The sequence below is a fragment of the Lichenostomus cassidix genome, chromosome 25, assembly GCF_008360975.1.
Source record: "Lichenostomus cassidix isolate B80296 chromosome 25, HeHo_3.0, whole genome shotgun sequence".
NCBI classification, from domain to species: domain Eukaryota; kingdom Metazoa; phylum Chordata; class Aves; order Passeriformes; family Meliphagidae; genus Lichenostomus; species Lichenostomus cassidix.
In genome coordinates this window covers 4,350,499-4,368,713 of record NC_139505.1, presented here as the reverse complement: position 1 = coordinate 4,368,713, position 18,215 = coordinate 4,350,499, and the positions used below count along the sequence as shown (strand labels likewise).

The 18,215-nt window shown below is 47.0% G+C and overlaps 1 protein-coding gene across 3 annotated transcripts; it reads right to left on the bottom strand.

Moving 5' to 3' along the window:
- Positions 1-205: 205 nt before the first annotated feature.
- Positions 206-16,977, bottom strand: ETV3 (ETS variant transcription factor 3). 3 transcript variants are annotated; one of them, XM_085082406.1, is made up of 5 exons: positions 16,635-16,977; positions 12,699-12,750; positions 8,751-8,988; positions 6,688-6,803; positions 207-1,481 (listed from the first exon to the last, which is right to left on the bottom strand). In XM_085082406.1, the coding sequence occupies exons 2-5, from the start codon at positions 12,742-12,744 to the stop codon at positions 325-327; spliced, it is 1,557 nt and encodes a 518-aa protein (XP_084938532.1). In that variant the 5' UTR covers positions 12,745-12,750; positions 16,635-16,977; the 3' UTR covers positions 207-324. The 3 variants fall into 3 exon arrangements, with proteins under 3 accessions (XP_084938534.1, XP_084938532.1, XP_084938533.1); XM_085082408.1 differs by lacking the exons at positions 8,751-8,988; positions 12,699-12,750; positions 16,635-16,977 and adding an exon at positions 7,285-7,374 and having other exon boundaries at positions 206-1,481; XM_085082407.1 differs by lacking the exons at positions 8,751-8,988; positions 12,699-12,750; positions 16,635-16,977 and adding an exon at positions 8,088-8,153.
- Positions 16,978-18,215: the final 1,238 nt, after the last annotated feature.

Genomic DNA, 18,215 nt, shown 5'->3' with positions numbered 1-18,215 from the left:
TTCCCTAAAATTCCCTAAAAATTCCAAAAAAATCCCTAAAAATTCCCAAAAATCCCCTAATAATTCCCCAAAAATTAATTCCCCAAAATTCCGTAAAAATTCCCTAAATTCCCTAAAAATCCCCCAAATCCCCTAAAAATTCTCCTAAATTCCCTAAAAATTCCCCAAAATCCCCCAAACCCCCTAAAAATTCCCCAAAAAGCCCTAAAAATCCCCCAAAACTCCCCAAACTCCCTCCCCGCTCCCCACCCGCTCTGCGACCTTGCTACACCAACACACGGATCCGACGGATTTGGGGATTTTTTCCCGAGGAATTTGGGGGGTTTAGGTGTCGGAGGCAGTGGCCACGGCCTTGGGCAGATGCCAGACGCCGTTGGGTCTCTCCTCGGGGATCTCCTGCCGCGAGTCTCCGTTCCAGCGCCGCTTCAGCCGCAGCTTGGGCGGCATCACCGCGTCCTCCCTCTTCTCCTGACTCCCAGCATCCCCCGAGGATGGTTTTTCCGGAGTGTTCTCCCCGTGATCCGCCGCCTCTTCCCCCAGAATCCCGGGATGGGAAGGTGGGATCCACGCCGGGGCGGCCGGCCGGGCGAACACCGCCGATTTCTGCTCTTCCTCCTCCTCCTCGTTCTCCTCCTCCTCCTTCCCGTCCCGTTTTTCCGCCGTTTCCTCGCCCTCCTTCCCGTTTTTCTCCTCCTTCTCCGCGCCAAAGCCCGGCTCCACCTTCACCCTGGCGGGAGGAGCGTTGGGGATCTGCGGGTTGCCCGATTCCTCGGGAATTTCCCCCGGAATTTCCCCCGGGATCTCCGCGGGGATCTCCATCCTCTCGCGGTTCTTCCTGCCGGCGGGCGGCGGCTGCAGCTTGATGGGGAACTGCGGCTGCTCCTCCAGCGGCACGGGGCACTGCAGCGGAGGAACCACCAGCGGGTACCGCGGGAAAGTCCTGGGGCTCAGGTGGTAGTTGAACACGGAGCAGGCCTGCGAGTGCAGGTAGTGCTTCATCTCCTCGGGGTTGAAGGAGAAGCAGCTGCTCCCCGCGAAGGGGCTCAGCCCGGGCGAGGGGCTGTAGGAGAACAGCGTGGGGGTGAGGGACAGCGCCGGGGAGATGGGGACGTTGAGCACGCCGGAGCGGCCGGGCGGCAGCGGGGACACGGCGAAGGGGCTGTGCGGGTGCTCGGGGAACATCCCCGGGCGGGAGAACAGCGGCAGCACCACGTCGGGTTTGCGTTTCTGCCCCGCCAGGGAGGAAGGGTGGGACGGCGGCAGCAGGTCGCGGCGCCAATCCGGGGCGTTCTCCTCCAGCTCCGAGGGCTCTGCCTTGCGGTCGGGTTCCCCCAGCGGCTCCGGGTGGGACGGGAGCAGGGAGGGAGGAGGGAAGCGGGAGCTGGGCTGGGAGTCCTCGGTGGGGCTGTGAGGGTCCAGAGGGGGGAAGTGGAAGCGGGAGGAGGCGGTGGGGACGGGGGGAGCGCTCTGCGGGACCACGCCTGCAACGGGGAGAGAGAGAGAGAAATGTTAGGGGATGGGGAAATATTGGGGGGAAATGGGGGAATATGGGGTAAAATGGGGAAAAATGGGGAGAAATGGGAGTAAAAATGAAATGGAGAAATAGAGGAAAAATGGGGAAAATGGGGAAATTGAAGGCAAAAATAAGTGGTAGAAAGATGGGCAAAAGGGAGAAATGGGGTGAAGTGAGAAATACTGAAAATGGGAAAAATGGGCAAAAATGGGGAAAAATGGAGGGAATGGTGGAAATGGTGAGAAAATATAGAAATGGGGAAAAAATGGGGAAAATGGTAGATAATGGGGCAAAAATGGGAAAAATAGGAAAAATGGTGGGAAAAGGGGAGAAATTGGGGAAATGGGAGAAAATGGGGCAAAAATGGGGAATGGTGGAAATGGTGGGGAAAATGGGGGAAATGGGGAAAAATGGGAAAATGGGGAAAAATAGGAAAATCGGGGAGAAACAGTGAAAAATGGAGAAAAATGGGGCAAAAATGGGGGAAATGGGGGGAAAATGGAGGGAAATAAGAGGAAATGGAGGAGATGGGGAAAAAATGGGGGAAATGGGGGGAAAATGGAGGGAAATAAGAGGAAATGGAGGAGATGGGGAAAAAATGGGGAAATGTGGGAGAAATAAAGCAAAAATGGGGGGAATGGGAAAAAAGTGGGGGGAATGGGGGGAATTGGGGCGGAATGGTAGGGAAATGGGGGAAATGGTGTGGAATGGGGAAATAACAGGGGAAAATGGAGCAAAAATGGGAGAGAAATGGTGAAAAATGGAGAAAGATGGGGAAGAAATGGGGAAAAATGAGGGAAATGGGAAAAATTGGAAAAACGACTTCCAGAGGCTTTGGGCTTTTTTTTAAATGGATTTTTGGGAAGAAAATCTCTCCTATGCAACTCCCAGAGCCATTTGGAGGTAAATTCTCCAATTTCCATCCCCTTGAATTCCCCTTTTCCCACCAAAAATCCCCAAAAAGGAGGGAAAATCCTGAAAAAAACCCCAAATTTCACATTTTCTATCCCAATTCCCGCCCCTTGGATTCCCCTTTTCCCACCAAAAAAAAAAAACCTCAAAAAGGAGGGAAAATCCTGAAAAAAAACCCCCAAATTTCCCGTTTTCTATCCCAATTCCCACCCCTTGGATTCCCCTTTTCCAACCAAAAAAACCCCCAAAAAGGAGGAAAAAATCCCGAAAAAAACCCCAAAAATTCCACATTTTCCATCCCAACCCCCACGCCAGAGGGTTGGGATTAAGCAGAACATTCCCAATTCTCCCAAATTATTATTATTATTGTTATTCTTTTGGAAGCGCCGCGGGGAGAGGAGGAGCTGCAGCTGCCCAGACTCGTTAGTTGGTTAATTACTGCCAGTTAATTAGCGCTTCACACGCAGCAGCTCCTCGCTAATCCATCCCACCCCCAGCCTTGGCTGGCAAAACACATTCCCTTCTGGAAAAAAAATAAAAATAAAATAAATAAAACCCAGCAGAGCCAAGCCAGCAACACCTGGAGGGATTTTTCCTTCATTTTTTGGGGTTTTTGGGAAAACAAAGCGGCTGGGATTGCCGGAGGGAGAGGAGGAGCTGGAAAAATCCCTTTTTTCCTGCACACAACCTGCTTTTTCTGCTTCAAATCCTATTTTCCCTCTTTTTTCTGCTTCCATCCCCATTTATTTTCCCTGTTTCTCCTGCTTTTTTTCCCCTCTTTTCCCTGCTTTTCCTGCTTTTTTCCCCCTATTTTCCCTGCTTTTCCTGCTTTTTTTCCCCTATTTTCCCTGTTTTTCCTGCTTTTTTCCCCTATTTTCCCTGCTTTTTTCCCACTTTTTCCCCCTATTTTCCTTGTTTTTCCTGCTTTTTTCCCCTACCTTCCCTGTTTTTCCTGCTTTTTTTCCCTATTTTCCCTGTTTTTCCTGCTTTTTTCCCTGTTTTTCTGGCTTTTTTTCCCTATTTTCCCTGGTTTTTCCTGCTTTTCTTTCCCTATTTTTCCTGGTTTTTTCTCCCTCCATCCCTATTTTTCCTGTTTTTTTCTGCTTCCATCCCTATTTTCCCTGTTTTATCCACTTCCATCCCTGTTTTCCCTATTTTTTACGCTTCAAATCCTATTTTCCCTGTTCTTTCTGCTTCCATCCCTATTTATTTTTCCTCTTTTTTCCACTTCCATCCCTATTATGCCTCTTTTTCCTGATGTTTTTTTTCCAAGCTTTCCCCTGTAAGCTGAGCTGGGTTCCTCCAAATTTGGCATTTTTGTGGATAAAAGTCTGGAATTTTTGGGAATAACAACTTCCAGAGGGTTTGGGGTTTTTTAAAGGATTTAATGATCTCCAATTTTCCTACTTTTCCTGCTTTTTTCCAGAAATTCCTGCTGGATTCACTTTCCAGGCTTTCCCCTGGCACAGCTCACACCAGGCCCAGCTCCTCCAAAATAGCATTTTTTGTGGAGAAAAGTTTGGAATTTTTGGATTTAACAACTTCCAGAGTGTTTGGGGGATTTTTATGGATTCAATAATCTCTGATTTTCCTACTTTTCCTGATTTTTTTCCTGCTTTTTCCCTGCTGGATTCACCTTCCAGGCTCTCCCCTGGCGCAGCTCACACCAGGCCCGGCTCCTCCAAATTGGGATTTTTTGTGGAGAAAAGTTTGGAATTTTTGGATTTAACAACTTCCAGAGTGTTTCGGGTTTTTTAAGGGATTCAATAATCCCAAATTTCCCTACTTTTCCTGCTTTTTTTCTGTTTTTTTTCCTGCTTTTTCCCTGCTGGATTCACCTTCCAGGCTTCCCCCTGGCGCAGCTCACACCAGGCCCAGCTCCTCCAAATTGGAAATTTTTGTGGGGAAAAGTTTGGAATTTTTGGATTTAACAACTTTCAGAGGAGTTTTTTACCTTTATTGATTCAATAATCCCAAATTTCCCTACTTTTCCTGCTTTTTTCTGCTTTTTTCCTGTTTTTTCCCTGCTGGATTCACCTTCCAGGCTTTCCCCTGGCGCAGCTCACACCAGGCCCAGCTCCTCCAAAATGGGAATTTTTGTGGAGAAAAGTTTGGAATTTTTGGATTTAACAACTTCCAGAGGTGTTTTCAATTTCTCTGGATTCAGGACAATCCCCCAGCTGCAGGACTTTGGCTCTTTGGGGGTTAAATTCCACCAAAAATCCCCTTGGAAAGAACCTTTTCCACATAAACTGCTGCCTTTGGGAGAAAAAAAATGGGAAAAAACCTGGAAAAAACACCTTTTAGGGCAAAAAAGGACAAATCTTCTCCGTTCCCAAACTTTTCCTCGTTATTCCCATTTCCTCCTCCGGGAAAAACTTGGGATTTTAGCCAAAATCTAAGGAATTTGTATATTTTCCTGGGAATACTGTGATTCCAACAGAATTCCTCAAAACTCTGGGCAACAATGGGTTAAGAAAATTCAATTTTGGTTAAAAAGGAGCAAAAAAAGGAGGAAAAAAGGGAGAAAATCCATGGATTTTGCCTCCCTGCAGCTCCTGCTGCTTTAAAAATCCCCAAAAGCTCCCCTGAGATCCCAGGAGAGACTCTGGGATGGAATCCTTTGATCCTCTTAGCCCCAAATCCCCAAAATCCCCACAAGAAAATAAATCCCAAATAATCCCAAACAATCCCAAATCCCTTCCCACCTCCCCACAGCAGCCAGGATGGATCCCAGGATTTTCCAGCCTGGCTCTGAAAAACCTTGTGGGGTCATTCCGGGGTTTTTAGCCAACATTCCCGGCTGGAATTTCCAAATTTCCAGCCGGAATTCCCAAATTTCCAGCTGGAATTCCCAAATTTCCGGCAGAAATTCCAACATTCCCAGCCGGAATTCCCAAATTCCCAGACAAAACTTTCAAATTTCTGCCTGAAATTCCCAAATTTCCACCTGAAATTCCCAAATTTCCAGCCGGAATTCCCAAATTCCCAGCTGAAATTTCCAAGTTTCTGCCTGGAATTTCCAAATTTCCAGCCGGAATTCCCAAATTTCTGCCTAAAATTCCCAAATTCCCAGCCAAAATTCCCTAATTTCCAGGCCGAAATTCTCAAATTCCCATCTGAAATTCCCAAATTTCTGGCAGAAATTCCAACATTCCCAGCCAAAATTCCCAATTCTGCCCAGAATTTCCAGCCGGAATTCCCGAATTTCTGCCCTGAATTCCCAAATTTCCCCCGCTGGCTCACCGTTGGGTCGGATGTTGATGAAGGGGTAATTGGGAATCACCAAATTTTGCCCAAAATTCCCAAATTTCTGCCCAAAATGCCCAAATTTCCAGACGAAACTCTCAAATTCCCAGCTGAAATTCCCAAATTTCAGCCCAGAATTCCCGAATTTCCTCCAAAATTCCCAAGATTCCCGAATTTCCCGCTGGCTCACCGTTGGGTCAGATGTTGATGAAAGGGTAATTTGGCATCACCAAAATTTTGCCCAAAATGCCAAAATTCCTGAATTTCTGCCCAAAATGCCCAAATTTCCACCCGAAACTCTCAAATTTCCACCTGGAATTCCCGAATTCCTGCTCACCGTTGGGTTGGATGTTGATGAACAGGTAATTCAGCATCACCAAATTTTGCCCAAAATTCCCAAATTTCTGCCCAAAATGCCCAAATTTCCGGGGGAAACTCAAATTCCCAGCCGAAATTCCCGAATTCCCGCCCAAAATTCCCAAATTTCCCTCATCCTGCTCACCGTTGGGTTGGATGTTGATGAAGGGGTAACTGGGCACCACCAAAATTTTGCCCAAAATGCCAAAATTCCCAAATTCCCAGCCAAGATTCCCAAATTTCTGCTTGAAATTCCCACATTCCCAACTGAAATTCCCAAATTCCTCCCTGAACTTCCCAAATTTCCACCCAAAATTCCCAGCTGAAATTCCCAAATTTCTGCCTGGCATTCCAACCGAGAATTCCCACATTTCTGCCAAAATTCCCAACTGAAATTCCTGAATTCCTGCCTGAAATTCCTGTCTGAAATTCCCACATTCCCAGCTGGAATTCCCAAATTTCTGCCAAAATTCCCACCTGGAATTTCTGCCCAAAATGCCGAAATTCCTAAATTTCTACCTAGAATTCTCAAATTTCTGCCTGAAATACCTGATTTTCTGCCTGGAATTCCCCGTTTTTCTGCCTGGAATTCCCAAATTTCCTCCCGGCATTCCCGAATTCCCGAATTTTTCCCAAATTTCCCTCATCCCGCTCACCGTTGGGCCGGATGTTGATGAAGGGGTAGTTGGGCATCACCAGCTTGTTGAAGTTGAACTTGTAGGTGAATCTCTTGCCTTTGGTCTTGTGCAGAATGCGCTTGTTGTAGTAATATCTGGGGGGAGAAAATGGGGAAATGGGGATAAATGGGGGAAAAAATTGGGGATAAAATGGGGGAAAATGGGGTAAAAAAGGGGGAAAAATGGGTAGAAAAATGGGAAGAAAATGGGGAGAAATGGGGGAGAAATGAGGGGAAAATGGGCAAAAAATGGGGAGAAAATGGGGGGAAAAATGGGAATAAATCAGGAAAAAATGGAAAAAAATTGGAAAAAATCAGGAAAAAAATGGGGAAAAAATCAGGAAAAAAAAGTGGAAAAAACCAGGAAAAAATGGGAAAAACGTGGGAAAAAATGGGAAAAAAATGAGAAAAAATGGAATAAAATTGGAATACAAATGGGAAAAAAATGGGGGAAAAATGGGAATAAAATTTGAATAAATGGGCAAAAAATGGGCAAAAAATGGGCAAAAAAATGGGGAAAAAAATGGGAAAAAATGGGCAAAACCCAGGAACAATCCCATTTTCAATGCCCACTGACCTGAGAGCCCTGCTGAGCTTGTCGTAGCTCATCTGGGGTTTGCACTTCCTCCTGCCCCAGAGCCAAGTGACCACTTTGCCAGGAAACCAACCCAGAAAACAACTCCCAACCCAAAATCCCAGCCAAGGAAATGGGGAAAATTCCATGTGGAAAAAAGTGGCGAAAAATGGGGGAAAAAAGTCGAAAAAATGGGGGGAAAATGGGAAAAAAAAGGGGAAAAAAATGGGGAAAAACGGGAAAAAAAATCGAAAAAACAGGAAAAAGATGGGGAAAAAATGGGAAAAGAAGTGGAAAAAGGGGAAAAAAAGGTGAAAAAAATGGGGAAAAAATGGGAAAACTGGGGGAGAAAATGGGGGAGAAAATGGAAAAAACTAGGATAAAATGGGAAAAAAATAGAAAAGAATTCAAAAAGAATTCAAAAAAAACAGGGAAAAATGGGGTAAAAATCAGAAAAAATAGCGGAAAAAATCAGAAAAAATGGAAATTGGAAAAATGGAAAAAAACTGGAATAAAAAGTGGGGAAAATGGAATACAAATGGGAAAAAAATGGGGAAAAAATGGAATACAAATGGGAAAAAAATGGGGGAAAAATGGGGAAAAATGGGAATAAAATTGGAATAAATTGGGAAAAAATGGGAAAAAAATGGGAAAAAAATGGAAGAAAAGTGGAAAAGAAAAGGAAAAAAATTGGAAAAATTGGGCAAAAAATGGGAAAAAAATGGAAAAAAATTGGGAAAAAAAAATCGAAAAAACCAGGAAAAAATGGGAAAAACTTGGAAAAAACAGGCAAACTCCGCACTGACCTGAGGGCCCTGCTGAGCTTGTCGTAGCTCATCTGGGGTTTGCACTTCCTGCTGCCCCAGAGCCAAGTGACCACTTTGACAGGAAACCAACCCACAAAACAACTCCCAACCCAAAATCCCAGCCAAGGAAATGGGGAAAATTCCACGTGGAAAAAATGGGGGGAAAATGGGGAAAAATGGGAAAAAGGGGAAAAAATGGGGAAAAACAGGAAAAAAATTCGAAAAACAGGAAAAAGATGGGGAAAAAATGGGAAAAAAAGTGGAAAAAGGAAAAAAAAAGGTGAAAAAAAATGGGGAGAAAATGGGGGAGAAAATGGGGGTGAAAATAGAAAAGAATTCAAAAAGAATTTTAAAAAAACTGGAAAAAATGGGAAAAAACGGGAAAAATTGAGGAAAAAACGGAAAAAAACCGGAGGAAAAAACCAGGAAAAAATGGCGGAAAAATTTGAAAAAAATTGGAAGTGGGGAAAAAATGGAAAAAAATTGGAAAAAAATGGGAAAAAACCAGGAAAAATTGGGGAAAAAATTGGAAAAAAATGGGAAAAAACCAGGAGAAATTGGGGAAAAAAATGGGAAAAAACCAGGAAAAACGGGGAAAAAATAGGGAAAAAATGGGAAAAACCAAGAAAAACTGGAAAAAACCCGAAATAATTCAGCACTGACCTGAGAGCCCTGCTGAGCTTGTCGTAGTTCATCTGGGGTTTGCACTTCCTCCTGCCCCAGAGCCGTGCCACCTCGTCAGGGTCCTTGATGACGAACTCTCCGTACTCTCCCTGCTGCCAGGCGATGACATGTCGGAACTCCTCCTTCTGCAGCAGCTCCAGGATGAAGTGCCACAGCTGGATCTGCCTGGAGCCAGGGCTGGACTCCGTTTTGTACGCCCAGTCGGGGAAGTGGTAGCCTGGGGGGAGAGAGAGGGGAAATTGTGGGGGTAAGTGGGGGAAAATGGGGGAAAAATGGAAATGATGGGGGAATAGAGGAAATGATGGAAATGTGGGAAATGATGGGAAATATGGGGGAATAGAGGAAATAAAGGGGAGATGCTGGGGGAATAAGGGGAAAAAAATGGGAAATGATGGGGAAATGAGATGGGGAATAACAGGGAGAAATTGGGGAATATGGGAAATGAGGGGAATAATGGGGAAAGGTGGGGAAATAGGGGAAAGAGGTATGGGGAAATGATGGGGAATGATGGAAATAATGGGGAAATATGGGGAATGGTGGAATAATGGGAATAATGGAAAATGATGGGGAACGAATAATGAGGGAAATGGGGGGGGATGATGGGGGGACAAAAATGTGGGAATGATGGGGAAAACGAATATGGGGAAAATGGGGGAATGATGGGGAAATTGGGGAAAAAATGAAATGGGGAAATGATGGGGGAATGATGATGGGGAAAAAATGGGGAATTATGGGAATTATGGGGGAATTATGGGGAATTATGGGGGGAATTATGGGGGAATAGTGGGGAAATGATGGGGAAATGATGGGAAATGATGGGAAAAGAACTAGAAGAAAAAAAAGGGTGAAAAATGGGGGAAATGATGATGGGAAATGAGGGAAGAATTGGGGAAATGATGGGGAAAATATGGGGGAAATGTGGGGGAAATTATGGGGGAATTATGGGGGAATGATGGGGAAATAATAGAGGGGGACAGATGGGGGAAATACGGGGAAAATGGGAAAAATTGGGGGAAATTATGGGGAATTGATGGGGAAATAACAGGGAAAATTGGAAATATGGGAAAAATTGGAAATATGGGGGAATAATGGAAATGTGGGGGCATGACAAATGATGGGAAGAATTGGGAAATGATGGAGGAATAATGGGGAAATATGGGGGAAATGATGGGAAATAAAGGGGAATAGAGAGGAAAATTAGAATAGAGGGAATGATGGAAATGCATGATGGGGAAATATATGGGGGAAAAAATGAAATGATGGCAAATATGGGGGAAATGAGGGGAAGGTGAGGAATAACGAGGGAAATGATGGAAATATGGGGGAAAAAATGGGAAATAATGGGGGAATAATGGGGGAAATGATGGGGAATGATGGGAAATAACAAGGGAAAAACATGGGAAATGATGGGGGAATATGGGGGAATAATGGGGAAATATGGGGGAATAGTGGGAAATGATGGGGGAAATAGAAGGGAAATAAAGGAAATATGGGGGAAATGATGGGGGAAAAATGGGGAGATAATAGGGGAAATAGAGGGGAATAATGGGGAAATGATGGGGGAAATTGGGGGAAAAATGGGGAAATGATGGGGGGAATAGAGAGTAAATAAAGGGGAAATAGAGGGGAATAAAGGGGAAATTGGGAAATAATGGGAATAATGGGGGAAAATGGGGGAAGAATGGGGAAATATGAGGGAAATGTGGGGAATGAGGGGAAATGGAAAATGGGAAATGATGGGGAAATTACAGGGAAAATATGGGGAACAATGGAAACATGGGGAATTGTGGGGAAATGTGGGGAATAATGGGGGAAAATGGAGGAAATAGAGGAGGAAATGGAAGAATAGAGGGGAATAAAGGGGGAATTATGGGAATAATGGGGAAATGATGGGGAAATGATGGGAAATAAAGGTAAATAAAGGGGGAATAGAGGGGAAATGTGGGTGAATGATGGGGAAATAATGGGGGAATGATAGGGAAAATAAGGGGAAATAGAGGGGGAATAAAGGGGGAATAGAGGGGGGAATATGGGGGAAATATGAGGGAATGATGGGGGAAAATGAGGGGAAATAATGGGGAAAATAATGGGAAATATGGGGGAAATTATGGGGGAATAATGGGGAAATGATGGAGAAAATCGGAGGAAATGGAGGAAGAAAAAAGGGAGAAGAGAGAGGGAATCATGGGGAAATGATGGGAGAAAAATGGGGAAATGAGAGAGAAATAATGGGGGAATAATGGGGAAATATGGGGAAATATGGGGGAAAAATGGAAAATTGGGAAAATGAGGAAAATTGGGAAAAAATGAGGAAAATTGGGGGAAAAAATAAGGAAAATATGGGGGAATAATGGGAGAGTAATGGGGAAATATGGGGGAAAAAGGAGGGAAAAATAATGGAAAATAAAGGGGGAAATAAAGGGGGAAAAATTGGGAGTTTTTGTTTGGTTTTGGGTTTTTATTTTTGGGGTTTTTTTGCATTTTTATTTTTCGTTTCGTTTGGTTGGTTTTGGGTTTTTTGTTTGATTTTGTTGTGGTTTTGGTTTTTGGGGTTTGTTGGGTTTTGGTTTGGTTTTGTGGTTTTGGTTTTGTTTTAGATTTTTTTTTTTCGGTTTTGGTTTTGATTTTCAGGGTTTTTTTGGAGTCACAATTCTAAATTAAAGTGGGAAAAATCTCTTTTCTCTCCAGTTCCACCCACAGCAATCCCAGGAGAGAATCATCCCAAAATTCATTCAAAATCCATCCCAAAATTCAAAATCCATTCCCAAATTAATCCCAAAATAAATTCAAAATTAATTGAAAATTCACCCCAAATTCATCCTGAATTCACTCCAAATTCATCCCAAATCCATCCCAAAATTAATCCCCAAATCCATCCCAAATTTATCCTAAATTCATCCAAAATTCATCCCAAATTAACCCCAGAATAAATTCAAAATTAATTGAAATTCCATCCCAAATCCATCCTGAATTCATCCCAAATTAATCCCAAAATCCAACCCAAATTCATCCTGAATTCATCCCAAAATCAATTCCAAATTAATTAAAAATTCAACCTAAATTCATTCAAAATCCACCCCAAATTAATCCCAAAATAAATACAAAATTAATTGAAAATCCATTCCAAAATAAATTCAAAATTAATTGAAAGTTCATCCCAAATCCATCCTGAATCCATCCCAAAATTCATCCCAAAATTTATCCCAAATTCATCCCAAAATTCATCCTAAATCAATCCAAAATCCATCCCAAATTAATCCCCCAAAAAATTCAAAATTAATTGAAAGTTCATCCCAAATCCATCCTGAATCCATCCCAAAATTCATCCCAAATTTTATCCCAAATTCATCCTAAATTAATTCAAAATCCATCCCAAATTAATCCCAAAGAAAATTCAAAATTCATTGAAATTCCATCCCAAATTAATCCCAAAATAAATTCCAAATCAATTGAAAATTCATCCCAAATTCATCCCAAAATTAATCCCAAATTGCCCCAGAAATAGGAGATTTTGGGAAAAAATGGAATTTAACTTCCTGGGAAAATGGAATTTAACTCCCTGGAATGTTTTTATCTGGAAAAATTTAGGGAAAAACATCTGGAATTGCTCACCAAATCCCAAAATCATCCCAAATCCATCCCAAAATTAATTCCAAATCCATCCCAAATCAATCCCAAATTGCCCCAGAAATAGGAGATTTTGGGGAAAATTGAATTTAACTTCCTGGAAAATTGGAATTTAACTTCCTGGGAAAAGTGGAGTTTAATTTCCTGGAATGTTTTTATCCCAGAAAATCTCCCATCTGTGTGGCAATTTGGGATGGATTTGGGATGGATTTTGGGAAAAATGGAATTTAACTTCCTGGAAAAATGGAATTTGACTTCCTGGGATGTTTTTATGCCATAAAAAGTTTGGGATTTGCTCACCCCCTCCTCCTTCGGGTTTATCCACGAGGCTGCAGCCTGCCTTCATCTTCTCCTGGGGGAGAGAAAAAAGGGGTTAAATGGGGGAAAATGGGGGGAAAATATGGGGGAAAAACACAGGGAAAAATGGGAGAAAAATGGGGGAAAATGAGGTAGAAAAGGGGGAAAAATGGGAGAAAAAATGGGAGACAAAGGAGAAAAATGGGAAAAATGGGTGAAAAAAGGGTAAAAATGGGAAAATGGGAGAAAAAAGGGGGAAAATGGGTGGAAAATGGGTAAGAAAATGGGGGAAAAATGGGGAAAAATGGGGAAAAAAGGGAGAGAAATGGGGAAAAATGGGGGGAAAAGAGTAACAATGGGGTAGAAAGGGGGGAAAAAGAGGAAAAAAGGGGAAAATTGGGGTGGAAAATGGGAAAAAAAGGAAAAACTGGAAAAATGAGAAAAAACGGGGGAAAAGGAGAAAAAAGGGGCTTAAAAATGGGTAAAAAAAGGGTGAAAAATGGGTGAAAAATGGGAAAAAGGGGTAAGAATGGGAGGAAAAAATGAGAGGACAATGGGAAAAATGGGGGAAAGGGGGAAAAGGGGAAAAAATGGGGGAAAAAGAGTAAAAATGGGGAAAATGGGGGAAAATGGAAAAATGGGGGGAAAGAGGAGTGAGGGGAAAAAAGGGGACAAATGGGTGAAAAAAGGGTAAAAAAATGGGAGGAAAATGGGAAAAATGGGGGGGAAAAGTGAGAAAAATGGTGGCAAATGGGTGAAAAATGGGGGGGAAAGGGGGTTAAAAATGGGGAAAAAATGGAAAAAATGGGAAAAAATGGGTGAAAAAAGGGTAAAAATGGGTGAGAAAGGGGGGAAAAAAGGGGGGAAAACTGGGGAAAAAAAGGAAAAATGAGGGAAAAACTGGGAGAAAAAAGGAGGAAAAGCTGGGAAAGCAGAGGCCCAAGTGCCCAGGCTGGTTTTCCAACAATCCCTGCCCGGAGCAGACAGACAGACAGACAGACAGACAGGCAGGCAGGCAAACAAGCCAGGCTCAGTTCTGCTCTGCTCCAGACAGCCTGAGCTGCCAAAAACCACAACTGCAGCTGGCCAGATGTGCACAGGGGAGGGAAAAAAAAACAGGGAGAGGAGAGAAATCCCAAAAATTGGGGTTGCCAGAGGGTGTTCCTGGGGTTTTCCTGGAGAAAATGGGTGAAGAGGGGGAAAAAGGAGGAAGAAAGGGGGGAAAAAATGGGGAAAAAAGGGGAAAAGGGGGAAAAAGGGGGAAATGGGTTAAAAATGAGGGAAAAGGGAAAAAGAGAAATGGGGGAAAAATTGGTTAAAAATGGGGAAAGAAAGAAAAATGGGGTGGGGAAAATGGGGAAGGGGGGAGAATGGGGGAAAATGGGAAAAAATTGGGGAAAAAGGGGGAAAATGGGAGGAAAATGGGGGAAAAATGGGGGGAAAAATGGAGGGAAAAATGGGGGGGGAAATGGAGGGAAAAATGTAATTTAGGGAGGTGGGGCTGGAGGTGGAGGTGGAATTTTGGGGAATATTTGGTGTTGGGAAAAGGGAAATGTGGAATTTTCTTCCGGGAGGGAATTGTTGAGTAGTGAGAGCAGCAAATGTGCCCCAAAAGAGGGGAAAATGAGCCCAAAAAATGGCAAAATGAGCCCAAAAAAATGGGAAAATGAGCCTAAAAAATGGCAAGTGACCCCAAAAAATGTCGAGGGGAGTGGAATTGGGAGTGTTTGGGTTTTGTGGGGGTCGTTGGGGGGAGTTGGAGTTGGGGATTTGGGGAAAAATGGGGTGGGGAGAAAAGGGGAGAAAAGGGAAGAAAAAGGGAGAAAAAGGGAGAAAAAGGGAGAAAAAGGCAGAAAAAAGGGGGAAAAAAGGGGAAAAAAAGGGGGAAAAAAGGGGGGAAAAAGGGGGAAAAAAGGGGGAAAAAAGGGGGGAAAAAGGGGTTTGGAGAACCCCAGGATTGGGATCGAAATGAGAATTCTGGGATTGGGGATAAAAGGAGATTCCTGGGATTGGGAACCGAATGAGATTCCCGGGATTTGGGGTCAGAGATTCCCAGGATTTGGGGTCAGAGATTCCTGGGATTTAGGATGAGAAATTCCCGGGATTTGGGGTCAGAAATTCCCAGGATTTGGGATCAGAAATTCCCGGGATTTGGGATCAGAGACCCCCGGGATTGGGGACAAAACAAGATTCCCTGGAGGATGAGAAATTCCTGGGATTTGGGATCAGAAATTCCCAGGATTTGGGATCAGAAATTCCCGGGATTTGAGATCAGAAAATCCCAGGATTTGGGGACAAAATGACATTTCCGGGATTGGGATCGGGAGACGCACAGGACCGGGAATGACATGAGACCCTCGGGAGTCACCGGAGACCCCCCGGGACGAACCGGAGCCTCCCAAGACTGACCGGAGACCCCCGAGATTTACCGGAGCTCCCTGGGATCAATCACAAACCCCCGGGAAGGCTCAGAGACCCCCGGGATTGACCGGATACCCCTGAGATGAACCGGAGCTCCCCGGGAACCATCAGAAACCCTCGACATTTACCGGAGACCCCCCGGCAGGCTCAGAGACCCCCCGGGATGAACCGAAGCCCCCCGACAGTTACCGGAGATCCCCGGGATCAATCAGAAACCCCCGGGATTGACCAGAGACCTCCGGGATTGAGTGGATCCCCCCAGGCAGGCTCCGAGACCCCCGGGAGTGACCGGAGACCCCCAAAATCAACCAGAAACCCCCGAGATGAACCGGAGACTCCTGAGATTTACCGGAGACCCTCGGGATTTACCGGAGACCCCCGAGATTTACCGGAGACCCTCGGGATTTACCGGAGACCCCCGAGATCAATCGGAAACCCCCGGAAAGGCTCAGAGACCCCCCCGAGATTGCCCAGATCCCCCCGAGATGAACCGGAGCCCCCCGGGAAGGCTCAGAACCCCCGGAAACGACCGGAGACCCCCCGGGATTCATCAGAAAACCTCGGGATGAACCGGAGACCCCCGAGATTGACCGGAGACCACCGGAAAGGCTCAGATCCCCCCGGGATTTACCGTAGACCCTCGGGAGCGGCCGGAGCCCCCCGGGATCAATCAGAAACTGCCAGGATTGACCGGATCCCCCCGAGATTTACCGGAAACCCCCAGGATGAACCGGATCCCCCCGGGAGTGACCGGAAACCCTCGGGATTTACCTGAGCCCCCCGAGATCGATAGGAACCCCCCGGGATTGACCGGAGACCCCCGAGATTTACCGGAAACCTCCAGGATTTACCGGAGACCCCCGAGATCAATCAGAAACCCCCAGGATTCACCGGAGACCCCCAGGATGAACCGGATCCCCCCGGGCAGGCTCGGAGACCCCCGGGATCGATCGGAACCCCCCGGAAAGGCTCAGATCCCCCCGAGATTCACCGGAGCCCCCCTGGCACTCACCGGATCCCCCGTTCCCTCCCCCGCCGCCCCTCCCGCTCCCCCCCGGCTCTCCCCCCGCCCGGCAGAGCTTCAAAGGCCCCAAATGGCCGCCGGGAGGGGCCGAGCGGCGCCGGGGCGGCGGCGGGCGGCGGGAGGGGAGCGGAGCGGAGCGGAGCGGAGCCGGGAGGAGAGCAAACCGAGCGGGGAGAGCTGAGCTCGGGTCGTGTCGCGGCCTGCCCGGCCCGCCCCAGCCCCGGGCGATGCTGCTGAGCTGCTGCTGCTGCTGCTCCGCCGCTCCTTCCTTCCCTCCCACGCCGAGCCCGCCGCCCCCTCCCGCCGCCCACCCGGTAATCCCCCCGGTAACCGGAGGGTCTCGCCGCCCCCTCCCGAGCCTCATCATCCTCCTCATCCTCCTCCCCTCGCTGAGCGGGGAGGCCTCGCCCGGTAACGGGGGGGTTGTGCTCTCCCCGCCCACCCGTAATTAATCAATTCTCCGGTAAAGCTCCGGTAAACCGCGCCGGACTCACCTGCGGGGGCGGCGGGAGGAGCGCGGCGGTGCCGGGAGAAGGCAGGAAGGAGGGGGAAGCGGGGAAGGGAGGCGGGCGGGCGGGCGGCAGGCCGGGCGGGGAGGGCTGGCTGGCGGGGAAAGGCCGATGGCGGCGATCGTTCCCGGGGAGAGAGGAGGGAGGGGGCGCGGGGAGGGAGGGGGCAGAGCTGGCTGCTCTCCGGGCGGTGCTGCCGCCGCCGCTTCGGCTTTTCCTTCTCTTCTCCTCCTTCCTTCTTTCCTTCCTCCTCCTCCTCCTCCTCCCGGTGCTTCCCCCGCGCCGCCGCCGCCGGAACCGGAACCGCCGCCGCCGCCCACGCGCTTCCGGGCAGCGCGCGCGCCCACGCGGTTCCGCTTCCGCCGCCGTGAGGGGAGGGGAGAGGGGCGGGAGCGCGCGCGCGGGAAACGCCCCCGCGCTGCGTGAGGGAGAGAGCGGAAATGGGAGAAAAACACAGTTAAAACGGGGCAAAAACGGAGTAAAAACACCCTGAAAACAGCCCTGGGAAACCCCCCCCCCCGCGCTTCGTGAGGGAGAGAGCGGAAATGGGAGAAAATGGGAGAAAAACAGTGTTGAAACACAGTTAAAATATAGTTAAAATACACCGAAAACCAGCCCTGGGAAACGCCCCCTGCGCTCCGTAAGGAACAAAGCGGAAATAGAGTTAAAATTGGAGAAAAATAGTGTTAAAACACAGTTAAAATACACCGAAGTCCAGCCTCGGGAACGCCCCCTGCGCTCCGTGAGGGAGAGAGCGGAAATGGGAGAAAATAGGATAAAAACAGAGTAAAACGGGCAAAAAACAGCCCGAAAACGCCCCCTGCGCTTCGTGAGGGAGAGAGCGGAAACGGGAGAAAATGGGATAAAAACACAGTTAAAATACAGTTAAAACATAGTTAAAATACACCGAAAACCAGCCCCGGGAAACGCCCCCTGCCCTCCGTGAGGAAGAGAGCGGAAACGGGAGAAAATGGGAGGAAAACAGTGTTAAAACAGAGTTAAAACAGAGTCAAAACGGGCAATAAGCAGGCTCGGAAACGCCCCCTGCGCTTCGTGAGGGAGAGAGCGGAAATAGCGTTAAAATGTGGTGAAAACGGGAAAAAAACCAGCTGAAAAACAGCCCGAAAACCAGCCCCTGGAAACGCCCCCTGCTCTCCGTGAGGGAGAGAGCGGAAATGGGAGAAAATGGGATAAAAACAGTGTTAAAACAGAGTTTAATCGGGCAAAAACCAGCCCTGGGAAACTCCCCCTGCCCTCCGGGAGGGAGAGAGCGGAAATGGAGTGAAAATGGGATAAAAACAGAGTAAAACGGGCAAAAAACAGCCCAAAACCAGGCCCGGGAAACAGCCCCTGCCCTACGTGAGGGAGAGCCCGGAAATAGCGTTAAAACGGGAGAAAAAGTGTTAAAACAGGGTAAACACACACCGGGAACCGCCCCCTGCCCTCCGTGAGGGAGAGAGAGTGGAAATGGGAGAAAATAGGATAAAAACAGTGTTAAAACAGGGTAAAAACACACCGAAAACCAGCCCCGGACCCGCGGGAAACGCCCCCTGCCTTCCGTGAGGG